The 26,534-nt window shown below is 41.4% G+C and overlaps 1 protein-coding gene across 1 annotated transcript in view; it reads right to left on the bottom strand.

The window, feature by feature from the left end:
• Positions 1 to 25,771, bottom strand: part of RASSF3 (Ras association domain family member 3) — a 99,757-nt gene extending 73,986 nt beyond the window's left edge. The window contains exon 1 of the mRNA XM_075066116.1: positions 25,687 to 25,771. Coding sequence (XP_074922217.1) covers positions 25,687 to 25,737 — 51 coding nt within the window. The 5' untranslated portion in view covers positions 25,738 to 25,771. The remainder of the gene's footprint in view (positions 1 to 25,686) is intronic.
• Between the last annotated feature and the right edge of the window lie 763 nt (positions 25,772 to 26,534).

The raw sequence follows: 26,534 nt of genomic DNA, 5'->3' as shown, positions 1-26,534 counted from the left end.
TATCAAGATAACAATATACAGAGTCAATTGCTTAAAAGAAAAAATATGAATAACCAGCCTTAGTCAAAAAGAAATACAATTTAAACATTCCAGCAGCTACACACATGTAATACAAAAAACAATAAAAGACCATTGTTTCTATCTTTGTATTCACAACTTGAAACTGGAGATTAGAAGCTTGAAGATAGAAAGATCCCTCTCATAGCCGAGAGACAGACAAAAGACCCACACAAAGGGACACACACCCAAACATTTCCTCCCTGAGCTTTTAAAAATCTGGTTTCCTGATTGGTTCTCTGGTCAGGTGTTTGGTTCCCTTTGTTAACCCTTTACAGGTGAAAGAAACATTAACCCTTAACTCTCCAATGTAGCCATACCCTAGCCCTAGAGTATTCTACTCCAGGATAGGCCAGTCCTAAAGCAAGATGCACCTAAACAATAGAGATCAGGGAGCCCACAACCAACAAAGCAATTAGGCATAAGAATTAGTAACTGTCTTGCTGGGTCTACAACTTTTGTTTAGTTGTTTTTAAAAGTTCTCCCCTTGAAGGGATGATTAGGAGATACAGGCCTTTGGAAGGACTGATATTTAAGGAGAGACCTGAAGAAGAAGCGGATGAAGGGATGGCAATCAAGCTGGGAATTTCAACTACAGCACTGGCAAAGGTGTAGAGGCAGGAGTAGGAGGCCCAAAGAGGGGCAGTTATTTGTATGGCTTAGTTGAGGCAAGAGTGAAAAGAGATCAGTGCAGAGAAGTAGGCTGATGGTTACTAGATATTTTTTAAATTTTCCATTTCCGTCATTCTCCACTGTCTTTGCAAATGGCCTCATCCTTTTCATGTAGCTCTCAATTTCCCCGCAGAGACATTTAAGTGGGACTGTTCTCCAGAAAACTCTGCAAAAGAAACAAAAGGTCCCAGATTTTCCCCCAACTATATCATATATTTGATCTTTTTTTAAAAAAAGGTTTTGAAGGCACACTGAGATGTGAGTTACACTTGCACCGACACTTTGATCTTCCTCCTCCACCCACCTCAAGTGCACTTTTCCTCCAAGTCTTTTTGCCCCCTTCCAAATGGATTTCATTTTACCTAAATCTTCCTCCAATGCTTTTCATTTGCTTATTGGGCATTGGATTGGGTCCTGCAGAGACTACCAGGCACAGGTTTTTTCTTACTCCACCCCGACAAACTTTACCAATTATTTAACCAAAAAAAGTAATAGTGCATACTGAAAACAAAGATCCACAGCTGGAAGATATACTTACTGATAACTCTGCTGAAAGCAGGCTTGTTTTTGTGCAGAATTAATGAAGTGTTATCTGAACATAACGACGTTAGAAGTCAAGGAACAGGGCAAAGATTTAAACAACACTTACAAGCACTATGCAGCATAAAGTTAGTTAATGTTTGTGAAACAGATGTATAGAGCTGTATAAATGCTGCAATAAGTGGAAAAGGAAGGAGCCAAAGGGGGTGAATACCCATCTAGGAATGCTCAGTTCAAATATAGAATATTTTTCTATGGCAGAAGTGCTAGATGGTCAAGCGATTCCCAACGTCAGATGGAACAAGTGTCACAGCCCATGCAATCAACGAGAACTCCTGCTGGTTTCTAACTGTTTGCTTAATGAACTGTCTTTACTAACCATATATTTTATCTTGAACAACAATAGCAAATCACAATATAATTATTGGGTCATATTCTAGAGTGCATTGGCTGTCAATCAGTCACAAAGAAAGAAAGAAAGAAAGAAAAAGAAAGAAAGAAAGAAAGGAAAACTAAATCTGCTGAGAAATAAGTCTGGTTCACTTAGTCTGGTAAATGGATCACAATCCATTGGTGTAATCATTTGAGTAACTGGCAAGAGGACAATAGATAATGGAGAACACATTTGAAAAAATTAAACAGAATTTAATCCAAATAATACTACAGATACCCACATAAAAGGACTAGAGAACAACATTCTTAAAAAAAAGCATAGTGTCTATAGAAATCTAATTTTAAAATAGGTTTTTAAACTACTGCCCTTCTAAGGTCAAAATAAGTTTAAAAGTTTGTGAACCAAATAAAACATCTGTGACCAGAAATAGTAACAGGCATACAGTGTTCTGGAACAATGTTCTCATGAATGATTATTAATATAAAGCAAGTGCAGGAAAAGATGAACTTTGTATAATACAACTGCATGTATTTTACACAAATAACAAGATAAATATTTTCCATTATAGGTAGAGCTAACTGCAACCTTATACTTGCATCAAGGATTTGAAAGTTCACTTTATTGAAATGCAACACCAGGTTCAGCTTCATAAGAGCTGCACAGTTAAAGCTGAGATTTTCCTTACAGGAAAAGAAACATGAACATTTTGACTAACCTGGCAAGGACTCTGAATTGTCAAACATAATTTCATGAAGTCAGATATCAAATATAATAAAAGTGGACTCTTCTTCAGAATCTAGTGACTTCATTATGTAAACATTTTTTGTTTGCTTGCATTAAAGTATTAGTTTATTCAACACTGTTAAAAAAAACTCTGTGGAGTTTACATAGTTCCAGCAATAACTGTGTTGTGTTTGCTCTTGCTTTCTGTGTCATATGATTTAAGAGTGTGTAATCTCATCAAAAAGGAACTTTATCAGACACTCACTGGCCAGTTGGGGTGGCCTAGTAATAGTGCTCTGCACCACCAGGCAGAAGACCCAGCTCCATAAACCAGTCCCAGTCTTTTCTCTTGTTCACAAGGCTGGAGTACAGGAAAGGTACTGGGCCCTTAGATGCAGCAAGGAAGTAAAAGATGGGGTGAGGAGTAGGCTTAGAGGGTCCTACATCATTTAAAATAACTGAGCCTCTAGCTAAACAACAAAACAATCAGAAGGACAGCAGAGTTTTAAGCATATACATGACTTTGACATTGAAGATAACAGATCTGATCCTGTGCTGCATCCTTAGATTCTAGGCTGCTCAAAAGTCCAAAACAGTCCCTGGCAATCTCCCAAGAGCTATGTTACAGCCCATAATCTCCATATTGCAATGTCATACAGGCCCACTACCTCCCCAACTCTCCTGCACAATATCTATGCCAAGGCCTGTGAGAGGATGTAGCATTGGACCACTTCTGGTGGCTCTATACCATGCCTGTGTCAGAGGAATCCTTCCTCAGTTCTTTTTAGTGCTTGCTCCGTTCTCTGCCCAAGTGACATATGGAGGCAGAGTGGGGGACAGAGCCTGTCCCATAAGGACTATTGTGCATAAAGTTACACATGTGCTTAAGTCTTTGAAGGATCAGGTTAATGTCTCCTAAAAGATGTAAAGCAGGTGACAAGAGAGAGGACCCTAGGGCACTGAAAAGACTCCCAAAAGCAAACCCTTCACCAAAAAACACCTCCCCAAAAATTCTGCTCCTGACATTTAGAAAGCTAAAAATATAGTTTAATGAAGGAAAATCCATAAGCACATGTTCAGCAAGATACCACTGAGCTAAGGAAGAGAAGGAATTGATGAGCTGCAAAAATCAGAGGCAATCAAAGTAAATTCATTCCCAAAATTAAAGAGAGCTCTGAGATATGTCATTGATTGCATTATAAAAGTGACTGAGGAAAGATGAATTTGTTAGTTTCCTGCAATGTTGATTATAAATACAATATCTGTGATTCATACTGGGAACTACTGTATGTTATTACAACGTACACATTTCTAAAATATTGGTTTATAAGGATGCTAATAATTTCAATAGGATATAATTCTAAAAGCTAATTTTATTGTAAGTAGTATTACAGCTAGTCTGCAATCAGCATTCTGAAATACTGAGAAGAATTGTAAATTAGAGGGTTGCTAATAAAATAGGAAAAGCTTTGAACAAAGAATTAATCCTTCCTGCCAAATGAAAAAGATTCAGGTTCAGATTTTATCAACCTGATAGTCATTCAATTGGTAACAGAGCACTGATAAACTGTTACAAGGCTGCTGGGTATCCTGATTTTTCTTCAAAACTTAAAAAAGCCAAATATTTATATCCTCTAAATTCTGTATCACAAAGCATCTTATTGTCTTTTCTTGTGAGGTATGCTAAGAAATCCCATATACTATTAATTGGTAATGGAGACTGATTTAATGTTTGGGTCTCTGTCTTGTAACTTTAAATACTGTTTGCTATATCTTGTGTACTCAGATATCATGGCTGAAAAACATAATAATGAATAATAAATAACAATAGTTAGTAAAACTCTCCTTTCACAAAGTTGTTGAATGCTGCTGAGCCCCTCTGATCAGTTGTCATCCAATAGTCTTTGTTCAGTGCTGATACCACTGAAACACCATCTATATTTTCCCTTCTTTTATCAAGATTGACTCTTTCAGTAAAACACAGAAATTTCCATAATGATTAAACTATAACAGTGGGAGAGGCTCTATGTGAAAATACAACTTTAAGGAAATGTATTCTATAATAATGTGTACTTAAAACAGAAACAAAAGTTCTTCTGCTTTTTACACTTTTCCTAATTGTTAACAGTAGGCAAGAGTATTTGGAGCAATAAAAATGAACCAGACCTTCTGTTTTAAAGACACCACAACTGTGGAAGCTTGCATGCTTATGAATACCAGGAAAATGCCAGTCCTAATATACTATAACTGGCAATTTGATTCCCAACATCTGTCTTGAAACCAGTAAATAAATGAGAGGTGGGGCCTTCCAGTCAGGCAATCAAGTCAGCAGTGTGATTTCTAAGGCAAAGAAAAAGAGATCCTCTTGTTACACTTTAGATGTGTCATTTTTTCTATTTAATTACAAACTTGCTTAGAGGTGCAGTGGAAACTTTCTAGAGATCATCCACACTGCAGCTTGGAACTTAAAGTATTATTTTAAAAACCAGTATTGGAAACTGTTGATTAACACAGTGACAAGAGAAGGGAATATAACTTTTGATTGGACCTAACTTTTAAAAGCCAGTTGTTGAAAGCCATTTTCTAGCCTTTTCCACTCACCCTCAACCACCATCTTAAAAAAAAAAAAGTTTGAGGTCATCCTATCAACAATTTATGAAATTGAATTGCATCCTCAGAAGGAAATGATGCTGTCACTATCCTGACATTGGTCATCAACAACTCTGTATCTCTGTGATGTTGTGCTGAAAGTCATCCTGTGGAGGTCCTCCTGATAATCCTCTACTGAGAATACCTCCTGTACCTAGGTGGAGTAGGGCATTCCTCATGATGCATTGTCTGTTTGTTTATTTATAAAATTCAGTTCACCAGTTGCTAAAACAAATTAATGATAGTTTTCTGTACTTCTACAGCACAGCTATAAGGGCAAAATTTTCAGGACTGTCAATGAGACTTAAGTACCTTTGAAAATTTTACCCTAATTCTAATTTTGCTTTAGCCAGGGCTCACCAACTCACGCCATATTTGGAAGCCAACATTTACAAATGTATTCCATCTCCTGCTCACCATACAAAAGTGTTCTCATCCTACCAAAGAAGATGAGGGTAGAAGTGGAGTGGACTATGGAGGGTCAAAATGGGGTAAATACAGTGAACAAAACACACAAAGTAAGTATTAAGCCAAAGAAAAACCAAATCAGATAGGTAACGTGTTAAAGAGAAAGTATTAGGAAGAAGGAGAAAGTACTGACAAAAGATGTATCAAGATACAGAAGGAAACAGAGATAGGAAAAGCAAAGAAAGAAAATAGAAATATATTATTAAAATAAATTAAAGAGTAATGCATACAGTGTCTTGAACTCACATTTTAATGGATTTAAGATCAATTTCCTGGCTTAGAACTGATGGCAGGGGGATACTCAAATCGCAAGTTTTGACCTACTCATATACTACAGATGACATTCATCTTTTTAAAAAGCGGACAGGAATGTCTGAGATTGCTGTAAGACTTCCCTTGTACCCGTTCACTCCTGAGTCTTGTCTACAGTATGCACTGGCGGAGCTCCATTGGTGGGGAATTATGAACTCTAATTTTCTTAGCCTAGAGACTCATCGCTAGACAGCAGAAAAGAGCAGGGAAGAAAGGAGGGAAATGTCTTTACATTAATGAGTTGTCCAGCAGAGCTAAGGCCATTACACTGCTCAGGCACTGATGAAAGGAGGCTTCCTGCTTTTGTACAGCTCTGATTCTCCTCTACTTTCCATCACTCAGCCCTAGCAATAGGCATGGCAGAAAGAACAGAGAACAAGAACAAGAAAAATCCAAGATTCTCACAAATTACATAGGTCAGGAGCCAATATCGGGGAGGTGGAGGGACTAGGATGAGTTACTCTGGATTACCTCCTAGACAGAGCACATGGTGCTAGCAGCTTCCCCCACCACACTGAGATAACAGCCTTCCCCTACTGTCACCTACAGTGGTGTAGCTGTGCTGAAGTTTTAGAGTTCAAACCTTGATGATTATGCAACAGAATTCACCTTTCCCTGAAAAGGCGCACCTCCCCCATACAGAAATTATGTACAAAAACTTACATCAGAAAAGAATATAGATTGCAATGACGAGCAGTCAAAAACTAGGAAATGCTATATTTCCAGTTGCTTGTGCATCTTTAATTCAGAATCAGCCCCATCATGATTTAGTTTTTAATTACATGATCACACACTGTTTTCCACAGGGCCCCTGCCTTATTTAGTCTATGGGTACAGCCAAGGGGTCAATTTAAGGTTGCACTGGCATCTGTAAATCTGATATTTCCTAATTTTTGACTGCGTGTCTTTGCAACCTAAACAACTGTTTTCACATAAAAGCGACAAACAATCCTGTGGCACCTTATAGACTAACAGAAGTATGGGAGCATGAGCTTTTGTGGGTGAATACATGCATCTGACAAAGTGGGTATTCACCCACGAAAGCTTATGCTCCCATACTTCTTTTAGTCTGTAAGGTGCCACAGGACTCTTTGTTGCTTTTTACAGATCCAGACTAACACAGCTACCCCTCCGACACTTGTTTTAACATATGCTTTTTAAAAGGAATAACTAATAGTTTAATTATTAGCTCTATACTGTTAGATTTACAGAATTTGCAATATATCTGAGTTTGGCGCCTTGTATTGCATTCCTTGCCTATAATTTTAAAATGGAAAAAAAACCTTAAAATTGTATTTGTTTCACATATAATTTTCTTCTGTTTTAAAATAGAAGAGGAAAGCATGGTCTTATTAATGTTAATATTTAAATGATCCATATCTGTATTATGCTTTGAAGGTCACACCTCATTGATGGGAAAGGGTTGGAGTACAGAGAATGTATAAATTTACTCTGGTTATAGTTGGCTGGAGACTCTAATTTTTCCCACCCATGTGCGGAATGAATTCTGTTATGTGCACCAAGATGGAGGTGATGTGTGACACATCACCTTCATCTTGGTGCACATAACAAAATTCATGTAGTGAGGGTGGGGCCGAGGGGTTTGGAGTGGTGGGGGGGGCTCAGGGCTGAGGCAGATGGTTGGGATACAGGGGTGTGAGGGCTCCAGCTGGAGGTGCAGGCTCAGGGGGTGGTGCTGGGGATGAAGGGCTTAGGGCTGGGGCAGAGGGTTGGGTGCAAGGGGTGAGGGCTCCGGCTGGGGATGCGGGCTCTGGGGTGGGGCCGGGGATGAGAGGTTTAGGGTACAGAAGGGTACTCCCGGGCTACTGCAGGGAGAGAGGACTCCCCCTCAGCCCCCTCTGCCCGCAGCAGCACCTAGGCTTGGGAGGAGAGGCGCTTCTCCCTGCCATGGCAGCTCCAGGGCAGGGGCCACAGGATAGGTGCCCATCCCCCAGCCTTGCAGGTCCAGGCCAGGGCTGGCTTCGGGCCAGGGGAGGGGTGCCCCAGCAGCAGCTGGTCCGGGCACCCCAGCCGCAGCAGGTTTGGGGTTGGGTTAATTTGGGGCCAGGGGAGCGGCACCCCTCCCCGAACCTGCTCCAGACGGGAATTTTCAAATTGCTTGTAAGAATCTTTATCCAAATGTGATCATGGACAAACTCCAAAAGAAGAACGATTTACATTTGTGCACTTCAGAATTCAAATGTTTTTGAGTTCTGGGTCAAAAGGGGGAGGGGGGAGGTTTTTCTCTTTTAAACATACATTGGACTCAGTTTATATTTCAGCACTGCATATCCAAAATGGTGGACAGATTTTCCTCAAAAACTTTTTTTTTTAAATTTACTCTTCAGCTAACATCAAGTGTGGAAAATATTATACCCCAAAGGACAATTTTTTTGGAAGTCTGTGAATGAGTGAGAGCAGGCACTTCTAACTCAAATTGTTTCAAAGCTGTATAAACTATAGCATTTGCTTTACACTGAAATATTATGTTTTCCAGATGAAAGCTAACTGCCATTAAATTAGGAATTGTTATATGTGAATTGCACTATAAAATTAAATAGGCACAAAAGTCTGCACTAACTAGATGTTTACCTCTGTGTTTTACTACACCACATAAGTTATAATCAGAGGAAGGAAACTCATAGGAGGTCTGAAGGCTTTTAATTGTTCTGGAGTGCAGATGGTTTGAATCACAGTGAATTGACATAGCTCAAGGTCAAAATTTTGAGTGCTAATAACTGCTTGAGTAAGTGATTTTAGCTTGTTTACACCTCTTCTGGGAAAGAGCTTTTCCAACCACTTTTATTGGCTTTGTTAGTTACTTTGAAGAAGAGCTCTGTGAAGTTTGAAAGCTCCTCTCTTTCACCAATATAAGTTGGTCCAATAAGAGAGATGACCTCACCCACCTTGTCACTGTGAAAATAGTGCTTGGGTTGACAAACATCGCCATAGCAGAAAATGAAATTTAATGAGCAAAGATGCCAAAGACATTTTCTTTACCACTTGTACCACTGCAGTAGCAAGGTTTGCAGTGGTAAATCTTGCTACTACATTTTCAAACGGTTTCTTTTAACATACTTTCTTCTCCAGTTCCTGGCTGTATAAAATCAGGCTTTCTGCTGACATCTCTGCATTCATCACACTTGGTTCACAGTTCTGAAGTCTTCTTTGCAACCATAGAGCTAAAGACTTAATTTTAAAAAAGTAAGTGAGATTTCAGCAAACAAGATAGAAACTTAAGAGAGGTACCAATACCATGTACCAGCTGAATGTGAGCCCTACCCTGCTGGCTACCATTATGTGTTAATGATAGTAGTATTACCAATCCAAGCATTCAAAAATCATGAGTCAGTCCTCAAAAAACAAAACAAAACCCACTCACCTCGAGCCCCATGATTTTGGCTTAAAAGTTTTTTTCTTCTCTTGTTGTTGGACTTAAGTTCCAACTCTCCTGGAACGTTATAGTGGCAAGTTGTATGTCCAGGACTATTAAGCAATCAATAAATGATTATAATGTGCATGTCCATTTGAGACCTTCAACATATTTCATAAAACCTACTTTGGCCTTCCAATACTGCTGTGAAGTAGCTAAAGAAAAAAGAATACTGCATGCTCAGCTATTTGCACAAAGCCATCTTGTTTATGTTTGGACTTAAGAGGCCTTTAAAAAAATTGTCAACCCTTGAAAGCTCAGTTTTTACATGAAAACTGAACTTCTTAGCAAAACCCTGCATAATTTTTAATGAAAATATTTAGATCTTGTTGCAGCTTTAGTAGGGCTGTAGGTCTTACATGGAGTCTTACTTCCATCCTCATCACAAAGCGTCCCTCTGTGTGTATTCAGTATGGATGAGTCTCTGTGGCATTTTCTCTTGCCTGAGTACCTGTTCTTAGGGCAGCCTCTGGCTACAACATGGTTTAGAAGAGCTGCCTTCACTTGCATGTAGTCCTGATGAACTGCATCCAGGGGCCTAGTAGGTGGAGGAAGTTTCCTTACTTAGGTATGGCCTCAGCTGTTGAAGTCACTGAATACCCTTTTGAAGGTGACCAGAAAAGTCTCCAGCTCATTCTCAGGCCCTGTTTTCTTCAGTGGTTCTGTCACTAAAGATGGTATTGAGCCAGCATTAGCTAATCCTTTCATAGCCCTGCTTTCTCAAAGATGCCAAGCTGCTAGCTCCTCCTCTTCAGGACCGACAGTATATACAATCCATGTGGCAGGTACTTTTCCATCCTTCTTGGGAAATTTATTCACTTCATCTTCTTGTTGGGGTTGTGGTATATTTACAACATCATCTGCCTAAAAACCATCTTTACAGGATCCTTTTAAAATAGCTTCAGGAGCCAATGGCCATGTAGTCTTTGGTTTAATTCTTCATGTGTAACATTCTAAGAGCCACAACCTCTTGTCAGTGTAACACTGACAAGAGACTGCAAATGCCTGAGCCACCACATGTCAGTCTCTGTCAAAGTGAAACAGACAGATGAGAGTGGAGCAAATATTGAACTGTCTATAGCAACATTGGCAGCAGATTCTGCAGGGCACTTATCAAATTTATTTTCAGCACATTTTGCATTTTGGAAGCAGCCATCACTGAATGACCATGGTGAAAATGTGGGAGAGTAGGGGAGGGGAATGCTGTTGAAAAGAATCCATTTCCTAATCAAAATAACAAAGAAGGAGGGTTTTCCCAAATCTGGCACTGACAGCCTATCTGTGACAGGGAGATAATTCCTGGAAGTAACTAGATTGAAACTGCCAAAACTAGAAGGGAGTTGGCAACATTTAGCTTTTTATTCCCCTTTCATTATTGGAGCCAAAAAACACAGGTGCCTTAAAAGAAATGAAAGTGCACGGAAGAGTGCAGAATGACCAGGAAATATTACTCTTGCAGCTTTTGCTATAACATAGCCTAATGGACCTCTTTGTGAAATGCTGCTGTAGCACATTGTGTAATGGGTAGATGTCAGTTATTCTTAAAGTTACAAAGGTTTTGGGAAGGGTGAGGTGCAGGCTTACATTCCTGACATAAGAGGTCTTGGGTCACTCAAGCAGCCTTCTGGCTGAGGAGGGAGGGAACAGATTCCTTCCCCTCAGCCCATGCGTGCTCTGGAACTAAATTATGCTAATCTGCAGCAGGCAAGAACAGTTTAAAGAGGCAATGAAGTTATTAACAGAGGAGTATTAAAAATCAAATTATAATTAATAAATGCCTACCATCTCCAGGTGAAATGCTAAACTGCTGATTGGAACTGCTTTGGAGGACAGGGTCAAAATTCAAAATGATCTGGACAAATTGGAGAAATGGTCTGAGGTAAACCGGATGAAGTTCAATAAAGACAAATGCAAAGTGCTCCACTTAGGAAGGAACAATCAGTTTCACACATAAGAATGGGAAGAGACTGTCTAGGAAGGAGTACAGGCAAAAGAGATCTAAGGGTCCATTAAGTGGACCACAAGCTAAATATGATCAACATGGATACTAGATGCAAAAAAAAAGAGCAACGTAATTTTGGGAGCATTAACAGGTGTTTGTAAAACACGACCCCGAGAAGTATTCTTCCGCTCTACTCTGCGCTGGTTAGGCCTCAACTGGAGTATTGTGTCCAGTCTAGGCACTGCATTTTTTAAGAAAGATGTGGACGAAATTGGAGAGGGTCCAGAGAAGAGCAACAAGAATGATGAGAACATGACCTGTGAAGGAAGGCTTAAAGAAATTGGGTATCATTTAGTTTGGAAAAGAGAAGACTGAGAGGGACATGAGAGCAGTTTTCAGGATTTAAACGGGTCATTCAGGAGGAGGGAGAAAACTGTTCACTCTTAGCCTCTAATGACAGAAACAAGAAGCAATGGGCTTAACTGCAGGCAAGGGAGATTGAGGTGGACATTAGAAAAAGTTCAACTGTAGGGTAGTTAAAACACTGGAATAAATTGCCTAGGAAGGTTGTGGAATCTCCATCTCTGGAGATATTTAAGAATAGGTTAGATAAATGTCTATCAGGGATGGTCTAGACAGTATTTGGTCCTGCCATGAGGGCAGGAGACTGGACTTGATGACCTCTCAAGGTCCCTTCCAGTTTTAGAGTCTATGAATCTATGAACCTACTGACATCAATGGGAGTTTTGCCATAGGCATCAATGGAGTCAGGATTTCAACCTCACTTAGTGACATGTGCAAAGTTAGTGTACCTATAGGCTCAGTTTGAAGAATGACTTTCAGGTGCTTCTAATTCACTTTTATGTCTTCCAGAGAATTACTTCTGCTGATCCTCACCTCAGCCATAATCAGCTATTGCAATATCACCACTCACAAAGGACATGATCAAAGACTGGCCCCAGAACTGATACTCCTTGGAAATTGCCCTATTTGTAATACCTTAGGTTCAAGAATTTCTTCCCTCCCCCTGCAAATAAATGTTTCTTTAACAGATACAATCAAAGACTCTTCCAAGATAAATCATTCTACAGCAGTTCTTGAGTGAATCTTAAGCATATCTAGATTTCCAATACAGTAAAAGCATACTTATGGCATAGAGATTAAGAAATAAATTTCAGAATATACTACTACTAACCATTTTATAGTATGAAATATACTATGAAAATTGTACCAAATGCTTTATAAAGAATAATCTTCACAATACAACTGTGAGGTATGTAGATAGTAAGTATTGGTATCCCCACTTTCTATATAGGAAACAAACAGAGGTAAATGCCACGATTTTAAAAATATCTGCTAATTTTGTGTGCCTAACCTGAGATATGTTGAAGCAGGACTGGGGGAGGGGGAAGGGGAATCAGACTCAAGTTGTCTCAGGTTGGGCATCCAAAAAATGGAGGCACTCAAAATTAATGGGTGCTTCAGAAAATTGTGGTCTAAGTGACTTCCTGAAGGCCGCACAGTAAATCAGTGATAGAACTAGGCCTACAAGCCTGGTCTCCCAACTCCTAGTATCATGCTCTAATCCCTACATCATTCCAATTCCAATAAATTGCTTCTTAATAATCATATTATTTCTTTCTGATTAGTTATATTTGCAGGCAGAGGAATCCTATAAAGAAAGATGATGATCAGGGTGGCAAGTAGAAAGAGGTTGGATAGTGTTGATGAGGAGTGGTGCTGAAAGCCACATTCTGGGAGGTGGAATGGGGTGACACAAGAGTCCTCTCCCCCCAACTCCAACTCAGAAGTCTTCAATCATTTGACTGCAAGTGATGGGTTTACATTACCCACTACCCATGCTGCCATGTCCACACCTTTTTAGCACCTATCTAAAGTGGCTTATCTCCACTATGTTTTTATCATGATGTAAACTAGGCAGGGTCAGCTCTGGGTTGGGGGTATATAGCTGACATCACCTAGCTATCTCACAGTAAAAACTACAAGTGCCTTAACACCATTTTAGATTTTTCAGTCAGATAACTATTGTGCATTGGTTATCTCAATATTAAAAACACCTTTGTGTCAGTGAAGACAAAGCCTTAGAAGGGGCATGGCCATGACTCCAAACACATCCAGCGTGCTGGCAAGCAAAACCAGGTCAATACTAAGGGGAGCACAGGCTACACCTTTTCAAAGGTATAGCAAATACTTCTGCTTACCATACTCACTTCAGCACATCTGCAGGCAATATATCTTAAAACAAGTGTAATGCCTCTCTACAGGGTCAGACATCACAGGTCTTTCTCCCTGCAGTGCTCCACTGGCTTATAGGGCTGCTAGTGATGTTCTAGAAGGGTTTGTGGGGTCCTCTCATTAAAGTTCTCCCAACAAACGGAAGAGAGGGTTAGGCTGTTTTTGCTTTTGTCATGCAGCTTCTTGAAGTACAGGAGGAAGACACACAAAAGCCCAGTACTTCTGCACTCTTCCTGGGGTACTCTCTAGCTCTCAAGCAGCATGGCTTCAGGAACTCTCAAGCCATCAGCTGCCCCAGAACTCACCCTTAAGAGAGATTTACAGAGCAGAGGAGGTTCACAGAGAACCTGATATAGACTTAAAATACACACATTTTCCTTCAGATTCTCCATAAGTCTTAAGGGCAGAGCAATGTGCATTCCCATTCCAATATCTCTTCCCTTCATGACTCCACCTTGCTCCATCCCTCTACTAACTCCTGGCACTATGGAGGGCACTATGGACGGCCTGTCCATGTCAGAACAGGATAGTGCTGTGGAGGCAGCTGCACCCCACCATACACACACACAATATGAAGATAAAGTCTGCACAGTTCTTTTCCATGATTGAGGAATGACTTGGGGGTTACATTTGAAATGTTTGTAGTGATACCTATGGAAAATACCTTTAGTAACCGGGAGATTGCAAGTCAATTAATTTCATTTGCTTGGTAGATGTATCACAAGTTCCCAGCAGCACAATTTCCCCCTTTTGTTCTGACTGACTATTCCTGAATTCTTTTTCTGGTCACCATATCAAACAAGATGTAGATAACATGGCTTAATACATAAAGGGACCCCTTGGATGAAAAATCATCCAAACCCAGAACGCACTTTTGGGATGAAAGATCTGATTAAAGATATCACAGCCATAGTATGAATACGTAGATCTTGAAGAAGGTTAGGTGAGGGTGCTGGATTTTGTTTGATGAAATGGATATAACATCCACATGATAAATGAAAACCAGAGAAGCCAAATAATAGCATCTGTGAATCATCCTATCAATTTTCTGGCTGGCATTAAAAACAACAAATTCAGAACAGTGACGCTTGCAGGAAGATATTCCTTAGCATTGCTGTCACGCTGCTTTTGGAAGTAGCAGCCTCTTGTCTTTTGACAGCTTCTGTAGCCCCAAGTGCTGCAAGGAACTTGTAGGGCAGTGGAAGATTATGGTCACAAGAATTAAGAGATGAAAAGTCCCTACTTGAGTTGAACCTACATCAAGCAATGGAGGTATACAAGAGCTGAATGAAAATCAAGACCAAAACATTACACCATATAAGGTAATTATGACCTCAAGCCCATGAAGTGCTGAGCTTGTTCCTGATGAGCTCAGAACCTGGTTGTATGTTTTCTCCAGGGAGAGTCTGCAACTTATTTACATTGGGTAAACATAGTGGCTACACCCAGAAAGTTCAAACAACATGACATCATTGCCATTACTTTTAAAAGACACATCTCTAGTGACAGTACAGTTTCCAATAGATGTGTCATTAATAGCTAGGGCATTAATACTACTTAAATAATAGAATTTTACAGAAATTGTACTAATTAATACACATTTTTATTACACAAATACATGTATTTATATCCATATGTGGTTATTTGTTTTTCCAAAGCTTTGCTAGGCTAAGACAAAAAAAAAAAGCCATTCCTCACCTTTCTTATAACCAGAGTGGCGTTACTGGGCCACACCTAGGGCTTGATCCAAAGCACACAGAAGAATCTCATTGACCTCAAAGGGCTTTGGTTCTGGCCCCTGCTGCACTGAGTCAATAGTCAGCAGTGACTATTTCTCTCTGCAGGTTCCAACAGCTGCAAATAGGATAGGTCGATAGACGAACATCGACATTACAGCTGGTAAAAAATAAATGAATACAATTTCAAGTACATTCAATTTAAATTTAAAAAAAGATGAAATTTTCACTAAAAATCTTGATAATTCTTTTGACCAGTTCTACTTGCTGCCTTTTTAATACTTCAGGGCTTGTCTTTACAGGGAATTGTCTGACATAGCTATTCCAGAATAGCTCTGGAATATTCTCCCCAGATGGACACACACTATTCCAGAATAAAAGTCATTTTTATTCCAGAGTAATTAGTGCACTTCCAAAGTTGAGTAATTCTTCTAGAATTTTAAAAAATTACTTTTCTTTTGGAACAGTGTGTCCATCCGGGAAGCTCTTCCAAAATAGCTAGTCAATTTCTCTGTATAGCAAAGCCCTCATTCTTGCAATTAAGAGTTCTAGAAATTGTGTCCAATGAAGCATTTAGTCTCTCACTCATTACATTTTGAAATCTCACCCATTTAAACCATCACCAGCCTCACATGGAGCTTTCTGCAAGGGGAAAGCAGAGTGAAGTCACAGCTGGAATTCCACAGGAGCTGAGCTGGTGCAGACAACTGCAAGGATGCACTGAATTAGCACAACTGCCTGTTACCCTGCACACACAAATTCGCCAGCCAGCACCCATTAATCTTTTGGGTGGTATTGGCTCTCTGCCTGTGGATGTATGTTTTGAGTCTCATTATTTACCTTCACATCAGTGAGACACTTAATTATTTATCATACTGAGATATTTATTGTGGTGCCTCTCCCCAAACAACTGGATGTCTGACACATATAAAAAGACATTCAATAATACAACAGTAAAATCAGCCTTCCTGCTTTCACCACAATTCTTTCTCCAGGCAACCAAAACCCACTTGTCTGAACACATCCCAACAAAAAAATGTCTCCAGTGCTGCCCCAACCACTGCTGTCCTTGTTTGCACTATTAAAGACAAGAAATAATAATAAAACTGCAATCTAATCCACATAATGTAAATTATCATAACTGCATCTCTTAGCACCTAGCAAGTTGCAGTGTTCCCCTTCCTCAGGCAAAGTATGGCTACCCCTGGTTATGTGTGCATGCATAATATTATATAATTTGCACAAATATATACAGCCAAGTTTTATAGAATCATTTCTGATTAAACTCTTCACTGCAGCAAGTCCTGCAACAGTTTTTTTTTCAAATTACAAGGCAGCACCTCCCACTTACAGAATTTCACAAACCTATATTGTTTCCTTAAGAAGTGTTTAAATATGATGTAGGTGCTGTTAGCTCTATAGTTGCATTTTGCAAGTGAATTAACAACTTTGAGTTAGCAAAAAAAATTATGCCACAGAAAAGCACAGATGGTATTTTACATTAAATATATATTGTTTTCAGATTACCTCTGGCCCCTGCTGCCTTCTCCGGCCATGGGCTTATCTCTCTCCCCCCTATCCCCATAGTCCCTGACCCCCGCTACCTCTTCTGGCACTGGGCTTCAGCCATGTGCTCTGTCCTCTGGCCGCAGGGCTTCGGGACCCAGGATTTGGCCACAGGGCTTTGGGCTTGGACCCCAGGATACGTCCATAGGGCTTCAGGCTCAGACCCTGGGATCCAGCCACAGGGCTTCGGGCTCGGGCCCCCAGCCATGTGGTGGCGGGTGTTGGCCCCAAGCTCACACCCTCCTCCTCCAATTGTCCCTGGTGCCCATTGCTACCCTGGGCTTTGGCCGCGCAGTGGCGGGCTCTGTCCCCCAGCTGCAGGGCCCCGGGCTCACCACCCCTCTTCCCTATCACTCCTGGCCCCCACCACCTTCTCTGCCCTGGGCTTCGGCTGTATGCTCCATCCCCAGTGCACAGGGCTTCAGGCTCGGGCCCTGGGATGTGGCTGCAGGACTTTGAGCACCGGCCCTCAGTCTAATTCCACTGGTAGTCAGAGGAGTTACACTGGTATAAAAGCTGTGCAAGAGGATAAGACAACAGGAGGTGCCCTTTGATGGAGAGGTAAGATCATCAATTTATTAAGTGACAGCCTGTGGAAGAGCCTATGGTCTTGATTTGTCTGTCTCATGTTTTTTTGAATATTTGCCTAACTGTAACCCTGGGCCTTGCAGTAACCCTAACTCTGCATGTGTTGCCTTGTCAATATATTGCTGGTTTTGATTCATTCTTTGATGGCATCAAATGTAAGGCAATATAATAATCATGGGGGCTGTCTACATGTAAAAGTTGCCCTGGTTTAACTGAAGGGATGAATTTAAACTGATTTAGTTAAACCAGTGTAAACTCCAGCGTAGCTGCTCTTATTTCAGTTTAAGGCTATGTGTTCATGCAAAAATGGCATGTTTTGATATTAGGATCACTAATTCAATATAAAATTGAATGGAGAGCAGCAGCCAGAGCCCCGGGCCCTTAAAATCACCACAAGAGGCCTGCTGCTGGAGCCCCAGGATAGCGGCGGTGGCTGGGAGCACCAGGGCTCCAGCGGCAATTTAAAGCACCTGGGGCTCCCAGCAGCGGCCCTTTAAATCGCTGCCAGAGCCCTGCTGCTGGAGCCCCGAGGTAGCAGCGGTGGCCAGGAGCTGGAGTACAGGAGTCAATGGAAGAGTGCTCTGGGGTTGATTTATCATGGCTAGACTAGACACAATAAATCGATCCGCGCTGGATTGATCACTGCCTACCGATCTGGTGGGTAGTGAAGACATACCCATAGATTGTAAGCTCATGGGAGCAAGAACTATCTTTTTGTTGTGTTTGTACAGTGCCAAGCACAACAGAATCTTAATCCATGACTAGGACTCCTGGGTGCTATTAGAATACATACGATAAATAATAATAAATATATTGATATCTCTATCTTGATGTGAAATCCTAGTGGAGACAAGGCACACGTAGTTTTTACCTTCATGTAGCTAGTCAAAGTCAACACAAAGTCCCACAGACCTCAACTAGCTACAGAGACATGGAGGTAAAAGCTACAGTGCTTTGTCTTCACTAGGATTTTATAGCAACACAACTCTCTCAGGTTAGTTATCTCGATGTAAAAATACATTTTTTTGCAATGAAGATATAGCCAGAGACTGTGATTTTACCCCATTAGCTGGGCAGACAGAAGAGTTGGTCAGAGCTGGTCAGATAATGGTAAGTATTTTCCAGAATTTTTTTTTGAAAGAAATGAAAAAAAAATGTTTTGAAAGAAATGAAAAAAAATGGCAAAAACTTTCCAGGTTTTGACTGAAAAAGTGAAAACATTTTGGTTTGCAGGAACATCTGATTTTTCAAAACTGAAAAAAATTACCCAAAATGGAACAATTTCCAGTTTTAGGTTATTAAAAAAAAAAAAAAAGATTCTCTTAAAAAAAACTCCCAAACCCCAGAACATTAAAATGGCCATTTTTTGTCTAAAAAAAGGTTTCAACAGAATAATTGTGACTAGCTGTAATGCAATGTGACCCATTGCCCAGAGCAAATCCCTTTGCTTACTCAAAGACAAGCTGAGGAGATTGTAATGGAGAGGGGTATAAACCAGCAACCAAGCAGAGGCCAGTACTGGTCAGACAATGTCAAGAGGCTTAGGAGGAGGGATCTCCCAAAAGTCATCTGGTGAAGTCTGAGAAGAGGGTATCATCCCAGCGGTCAGGTGTGAACAAAGGCACACAAGCAGTGTCAAATTCTGGTCCCTCTGAATTTAACAGGGGCTTTGCCATTACTTTTAACAGGACTGAGATTTAGACCTTTCGGGCCTGATCCAAAATGAAGCGTAATCGACATCAGAATCCGACCCCAGACCAGGAGCTGGACTTGGCAGGCCCATCTCTGTATAAAGAGGGAAGAAAGGGCGATTGGAATGTTCAACTTAGAATACTGTGTGGGGAGAAGCTGCTGTGAGGTAGTGGAGGATGTCCGGTGCTGAATATTTCATGGGCCTTCCTATCCCTGCATTGTTTATCTGGCTAAAATGGCGCAGGCACCCAGCTGTTCTATAACATCTGTCAAAAAGGAAAACTTTACGGTAAGCGAGTGGCATGTGATTCACCAACAAGCCAAAAGGAAATGATCCCAGCCCCTCCACTTTGGACCAACAGCTCTGCCTCTGTCTTTGTTCATGTGTATTAAATAAAACCTTCAAAACAAACCCCACAAACCACAGTCACAATGGGTACAATACACAGCTAAAAAAGAAAACATCAGAACGCTCCCCATGCCAGACACTGTGTCCTAAGAATGAAAAGGTCATTTTGATGCAACAAGGTCTTGTGCCAACTGCCATTTTACCAAACTAATCCGTTTGCTCTCTGCCACTGCTAGCAACTGAATAACTGTAAGAATAGTCTGAACTAGAGTGTCAGGTGAGTCATCCTGTGGCTGAAAACAGGCTGAACAGCTTTGCTATAGGTAACACAGAACTACTGAGTTAGCAACTGCCAGGGGCTCAAAGACGCTACATGGCAAATGTCTGTTCTGCCTTCCTTAGCAAGGTAAATGCTGAATCCTCTGGTGCCTGAAAAAGTCCAAAAGCCAAGTGTCCATAAGCCTGCCCACGTAACAAAGAAATTCTCAGTGTTGAGGCCAATAGATTCCAAATGTTTACGTTAAAGGAGCAGCAGAATATAAAGCATTCCATCATCCCCTGTCCAGGGGTCAGTGGTAGATTAACGCAAGGGCCCATGGGGCCGATGCCCAGGGTCCCCAGCCAATTTGGGGGTTTCCATAGGAGCGCCGGAACCTATGTAGAAGTAGGGGGGGCCACCAGTACCAGAACTGTGGCCTCACCCCCAGCCCCTCCTCTTCCCCCTCAGTGGCCTGCTCCCTGCTCTTCCTCTTCTCCCTGAGGCTCTGCCCCCAGGCGAAGCTGGAGCTGGACAGTGGTAGGAGTCACCCAAGGAGCCTGGGTTGCTGTTGGGGGCCCTAGACCCTCCACCTGCCCTGGGCAGGAGGCCGGGGTGCCCAAGAGCAGTCCCTACCCCATGTCCCCGTCTCCTGGGGTGCGCTGCCCAGGGCAGGTAGAGTGTCCAAGGTGGCCCACAGCGGCCCAGGCTTCCTGAGCGGCTCCTACCAATGCTCAGCTCCAGCTTCTGGCCTGGCTAGAGGGTGAAGACTTGGGAGGAAGAGAAAGAGTATGTGGCAGGGCCCCCCTGCAAGGGGGGTCCACATGTTCTTTGTGCTCAGGGCCCCAATAAATCTTAATCCACCTCTGAGCTTGGCTTCTGACCGGTTTCGTATGTACCCTGTGTTTTGGGTGGTGTCTCCTACTGTTTCAGGTATCTTGCTCCAAAAAGGAGCTTAACTGCTTCTTATATTTGTGCTGAATGAAGGGTGGCTGTCACACCCAACAGCTTCAATGAGATTTCACCCAACCCCCAGCACAACATCCCCCCATCGGTCTCAGTTCCACCCATTGTGCAAATGGAGTCCAAAATGGAGAGGAGGTGTTAATCTCATGTTTGGCCTGAAGAGGTTAATGTAGGCTAAGAAGGGGGACAGTTAACCAGACAGGCCATAGCTAAGGGGAATCAGGTGGCTTATGTAATCGCTAGAGTGACCAGGAGGAGGCGCACTAGCAGTGAGCTGTAACCTGGAGTAGAGGATGGGCCTGGGTTCCTCTGCCAGCCATTGGGGAAGTGGCACCTGATGGGCAGCAAACAGGAAGACTGCCTGAGCCTGTTTGGAAGAGACTGATACCCTGGAAGGGTAGGACACATGTGACTTGGCTGGAGGGCTAAGCCACGTACACAGAGCATCTTGCCTCACTGAAAGCCAGGAAAAGAAGGCAGGGCATGTGGCAAGAGGTGGAAAGGAGGCATCAGACCTGGCATCAGCTAATCCACAGAGCGACTAGGAGGAAGTGCACTAGTGGTGAGCAGACCCCATAAGATCAGTCCAAACAGAAAGAAAAGAAATAATTTACAAATTACAAATGACACAAGCATGCGTATTTACATAGTGTTTTTTCTGCCAGGACTTCTTCAAATCACTAACCCTGACTGATTTACTCCCATCCAAATCTCCTTGGGGTGTTCTCTTTCCCTGCCCAGTTTTCTTTCAGCTATCCAAGGGGGGGCCTCTTTCAATGAGCCCTGGGGATTGTCTGTTGTGTCTGTGAAATCTGCTGTCTGGGGAAGACACTGCCTATGTTGTTCTAATGGGGAACTCATTGTCATAATAACTGTTTCACCTCCCATTTTAAATCACACTCTACATTTTCTCTTGAATTTGACTGCATTCCATTTCTTAGTGCTGCAAGTGCAAATGTTTTAATTTTCTCATCAGACTGTGGTTTCTTACCACTGCAGCCATCTCCTCATCTGTAAGCCACTTTAGGCATATGTTCCCCTAGTAACATAATTTCCATTAAGAAGAAGGAGCATAACACACAAGCATCACATATGTCCCTTAGTTAGCTTTGTGTGTGGGTGTATGTATGTATTATACACAGAGAACAAAACTATGTTGAAAGAACATTATTTCAATCCAAAGTCAATCACTGAAAAAGTTAAATGCCAGAATTAAGGTTGCCTCTACAACCTTAATTTGGACCCCTTATGCATAAACAGTATGATGCACTAATTATATAATCACCTGCTATTTTTAACACAGGACTCATTCAGTGACCCAAAAGGACAGTACTCACTCAACGAGCAGCTATTCAATATTTTGTTTTCTCCTTGTTCAACAGGTGATTCCAGGCCTTATTTACAGCACACTATTCACACCCTGCTGTGAAGACAGAATTATACATTTCCTAATGGGCTTTTCTATGGTGCTCATCACTATAATATCTGTGTGCTTCACAAACATTAATGAATTTATTTTCACAACACACCTATGAGGTGAAGGGGTGTTATCTTATCTTACAAATGGGGGAACTAAGGCACAGAGATATTAAGGTCAAAAGTGTCCAAATTGATGCACCTAGGATCTGATTTTTTAAAGTACTTAGCATTATATAGCACTTTATATGTTCAAATAATTTATATGTACAGCTCCCATTAACTTCAGTTGTAGCTGTGAGTTTTCAGTAGTTCTGCAAATCAGACCCCACGGTCTAAAGTCTGGCATTCAGAAAATGAGGAATTAGTGACCACTTAAGAAAATTCTGGCTTAAAGTACTTGACTAGCATCATATAGGAAATTCATGGAAAAAGCAGGAATAGAATCTAATTTTCCAGGGCAGCATTCAGCTACCTTAACCCTGAGGCCATCCTTTCTCTTCCTCCAGTCTCCTGCCTCATTCACTACACACCTGCCAACTTCTGAAACAAATGAAGCTGGGTCCTACAGACAACAGCCTTCTTCATTACACAACCTGGTTTACCCCCAGAGCTCAATTCACCCTGTATAGTGAATGAGTTGGGTTCTCTGGAAAAATGTGATCATGTAATTAAAGATATCAAAATGCATACACACAGGGGGGTGGAATTATGGATGCAAAAGCAAGCATTTCTTAACTTTTGCATGCTTGACTTAGCAATCATAATAATGTTCTCTTAGTGTAATTTTGTGTGTGTAATTTCCTTAGTTTCTAAAAAAGAAATCTGAAAAAAAAAAAACCCAGAAGTTCCATCTTGTGGCATCATATAGACAGCAGCATGGGTCATCAGCAGGGTTGGAACCTTTTCATCCATCACAGACCTCTGTCACTTGAGCTAAGGGAGTGATAGATAACAGTAGAAGGTTGTCATCCTCTGTGGGTATGTGTACACTGCAAAAAAAGACTTGAGACAATAAATCTCAGAGCTTGGGTCAACTGACTGGAGCTCATGAGGCTGGTACTATGAGGCTAAAAATAGCAGTGCAGATGTTTGGGCTTAGGCTGGAGCCTGGGCTCCGAAACACAGTGAGGGTGGTGGGTCTCAGATCCCAGGCTGCAGCCCAAGCCCGAACATCTACATTACGATTTTTAGTCCTGTAGTGCAAGCCCCATGAGCCCAAGTTAGTTTTCTCAGGTTCGGAAACTTGCTGTCCTGTATCTCTTCTTGCACTGTAGACATACCCTACATGTACCAGCACTAGAAAGGAATGGGACCCTTTGCCAGTGGGTTTCACAGATATTTGCTGACAGCAGAGGCATGGTGAGACTCAGGAATCTTGTGTTTCATTCCTGTCTCTGGATATGAGTGTTATAGTGAAAACAGACTTTTCTGCCTGTTCCTCCCAGCTTGACCCTTCTATCCTGTCTCCTCTGTGACACTAAAAGCCCCTTTATGCCAACTGGCAAAGGGAGCACCCAACACACTGTTGTCAGGATATTTAGCCAAACAGCATCTTGTAAGATATCATATAAAAAAATAATGACATGCTGATAATGGAGATCATTGAATGATATATGTATGGTTTGTGTATAAAGAGTTATGTATATATGCTGGAAATATAGTCTTAAAAATGTTGTGGAGGCAGCTAATAAAAAAGCCTGTCCTATAGAAAGGAATGTGCATTCCCCTGTCTGCACGGATCAAGCCAACAGGCAGATCAGAAAAACAGCATAGTTTGATCATAAGCAAAAGAAAACAAAAGTACATTTGCATCTAAGGTAAACAAAGTGACAACGCCAATTGAGAAAACAAATTGACCTGAGGAAGAAACAATCCCAGTCTCTTCCTGGCTTCCAATCCCAGTCCAAGTCTCCTTACCAGGGCCGGCGCTTCCATTTAGGCAACCGAGGCGGTCACCTAGGGCACCAGGATTTGGGGGGGTGGCATTTTGCTGCCCTCAGCAGCAATTCAGCGGAGGGGGGTGTCATAAATAGATAGGTAAGGTAAGGGTTAAGTTTCTTTTACCTGGAAAGGGTGACCAAACACCTGACCAGAGGACCAATCAAAGAACTGGATTGTTTAAGGTCTGGGACTGGGAGGCTAGATTACCACAGGGGGTCCTTCCGCGCTCCAGGTCTTCGGCGGCAATTCTGTGGCGGGTCCTTCACTTGCTCCAGGACCCGCCGCCAAAATGTCCCGAAGACCGGAAGCATGGAAGGACCCCCGCCTAGGGCGCCAAAAATCCTGGCATCGCTCCTGCTCCTTACCCCACTACACCAGTCTCCCCACAACTCCCAGTCCGAGTTTTTCTCTCTCTCCAGCCCCAGGCTCTAGTCCTACTCCCCCCCTGCCCCAATGTTCCTTGCCCCAATCTACTCCCTTGATCACTCATATGTCCTAGTCCTCTCTGTATTTGACTTGTCTGCTTCCTCCTTCACCAGCAGGAAGTCCTTGAGAACACAAGAGAGACAGGTTCCTTGCTCTCAGGTCAGATGCCTGGACATAGCATGGCTTGCAGTAGCCCAGAGCTACAATTGTAGGAAAAGAGTCCTGCTCAGCCCCAGGCTGGAGCACGCCCATTGAGGATGGACTATTTAGGGCATCTAGCTTCCAAAATCTAAGAAGTCTTTATTAAGCATGTATGAACTGCCATTTTTCAAAGCTTATGCCATTTGGCTTATAACTTGGCCAAATCTGGGTCGATTTTCATGGGGATGGCAAAAGGCACATCCCTGACACAAAGGCTACTCCCTGCCAAATTTCAAGTCCCTTTCCCAAAGCTTGGGGCACTAGAGCTTTAAAAAAAAGTCACCAGAATGTAACATGGGCAAAACAGTGTATTTTCCCCTAGCCTTGTTTTTGGAAACAGCTGAACTGTTTTGGCTGAAATAAATAATAAAATAATAATAATAATAATAATTTAAACTGAGGCAATGACCTGGCATGGAAAATTTCAGCCCAAACAGTTAAAGTTTGGCAAACCTATAAGCAACTGAAAATAGGGTCTTATCATGGGAAGTGTTGGGTAACCTTAATAATAATAGGTATACAGCTGACTGACAGTGAGTGCGTGCATGATTGCAGTAGAGTGTATTAGTCATAGAGTGTAAACTCTGTGCCTTTTCAGGTGAGGAGAAAAACTCCTCTGTTTGTACTGTTTTGAAGTCTACCACAAATAAAAACAAAAATATTGATATGAGGCGCTCCTCAGGGCTGGAAAGCAAGCAGTAACATAACACGATAGTTAAGGAAAAGAAAGGAAAAAGCATATTGTTTCTATTTAAAATTTGAGAAGTATCTACATAAGCAAATATGAAATTACCCAAATTGAAATTTGATCACAACAGAATGATTAAAACCTTTATTCTTTCACAACAAAACTTGAGCAGGATCTTTATCACAAATGGTCAAGCCCTTGGCTTTATTTCTTATCCAAAATATAATACTTCCAGCAGCACAGAACTTCTGGTACATTTATTCTGTATTGACTTAGCAGGAAAGTATCAGCTACTGAATTACAAGTAGAAGTACATTTTGATCTTGAATAGATGGGTGGAACAGGAAGAAGGTTCTTTATTATGTAACTGACAGTTGGATAGTAGCAATTCTGCAAATGCAAAACATATTACCTGACCATTGTTGGTTTGATCCAATTCGTCATATATGGAGATGCATTCCATTAATTTTCCATTCTGATGACAGTCTAGATGCACCAGATCTCGGCAGTGAGAGTGACATGTATATCTGCAATCTGAAACATATAGATAAAGAAAAGATATTTAGAGAAGAACTTGCTGTTGCTTTGAGAGCAACATAAATCATTTTAATGCAAATTAGAGTCTGAATGCAAATAGGTCTCTTTCCAAAATAGCACATGTTTAATGTAATGTATGCTATAATTTTTTAAAAATCCCTCTCACAAAGTAAGCTACAAAGTGAAATTCCTAAGCTGTTTAAACAGTTTATGTTTAGACACTTATGAATTTAATGAACTATCTAGTATACCTGTGAGAGGCAGCGTGGTCTTGTAGATAGGAGATGAAACTAGGGGTTAGAATCAGCAACAGAAACCAGATCTCTTGACACTGATTTCCTGTGTGAGGTCAGGCAAATTAATTAATTTCTTTGAGTTTCAGTTTCCCCATCTGTAAAATGGGGCTAATAATAGTACACACCCTGCCAAATGAAAACACACTTTTCTAGAGAGAATTGAGGTCTACAAATGGTATGTGCTAGGTATTATTAACTATTATCATTTAATTACCACAGAGGAAATATTGTCCAAAGCAGAACAGGGGATTTTGTCAAGTTTCCTGCATTCTTTTCCTGGCATTGCCACTGACTTGCTAAATGATCTTGGACAAGTCATTTAAACTCAATTTACCAGTCTGTTAAATGGACATAACAACACTTAGCATTTTCCGATCAAAAGTTCAGATAAAAGGTTGTAGATGATCCCAGCTTCAGTGCCCTTTAG

Source organism: Chelonoidis abingdonii, chromosome 1 (genome assembly GCF_003597395.2).
Source record: "Chelonoidis abingdonii isolate Lonesome George chromosome 1, CheloAbing_2.0, whole genome shotgun sequence".
In the NCBI taxonomy this organism is placed as follows: Eukaryota; Metazoa; Chordata; order Testudines; family Testudinidae; genus Chelonoidis; species Chelonoidis abingdonii.
This window is presented reverse-complemented; position numbering and strand designations above follow the sequence as displayed.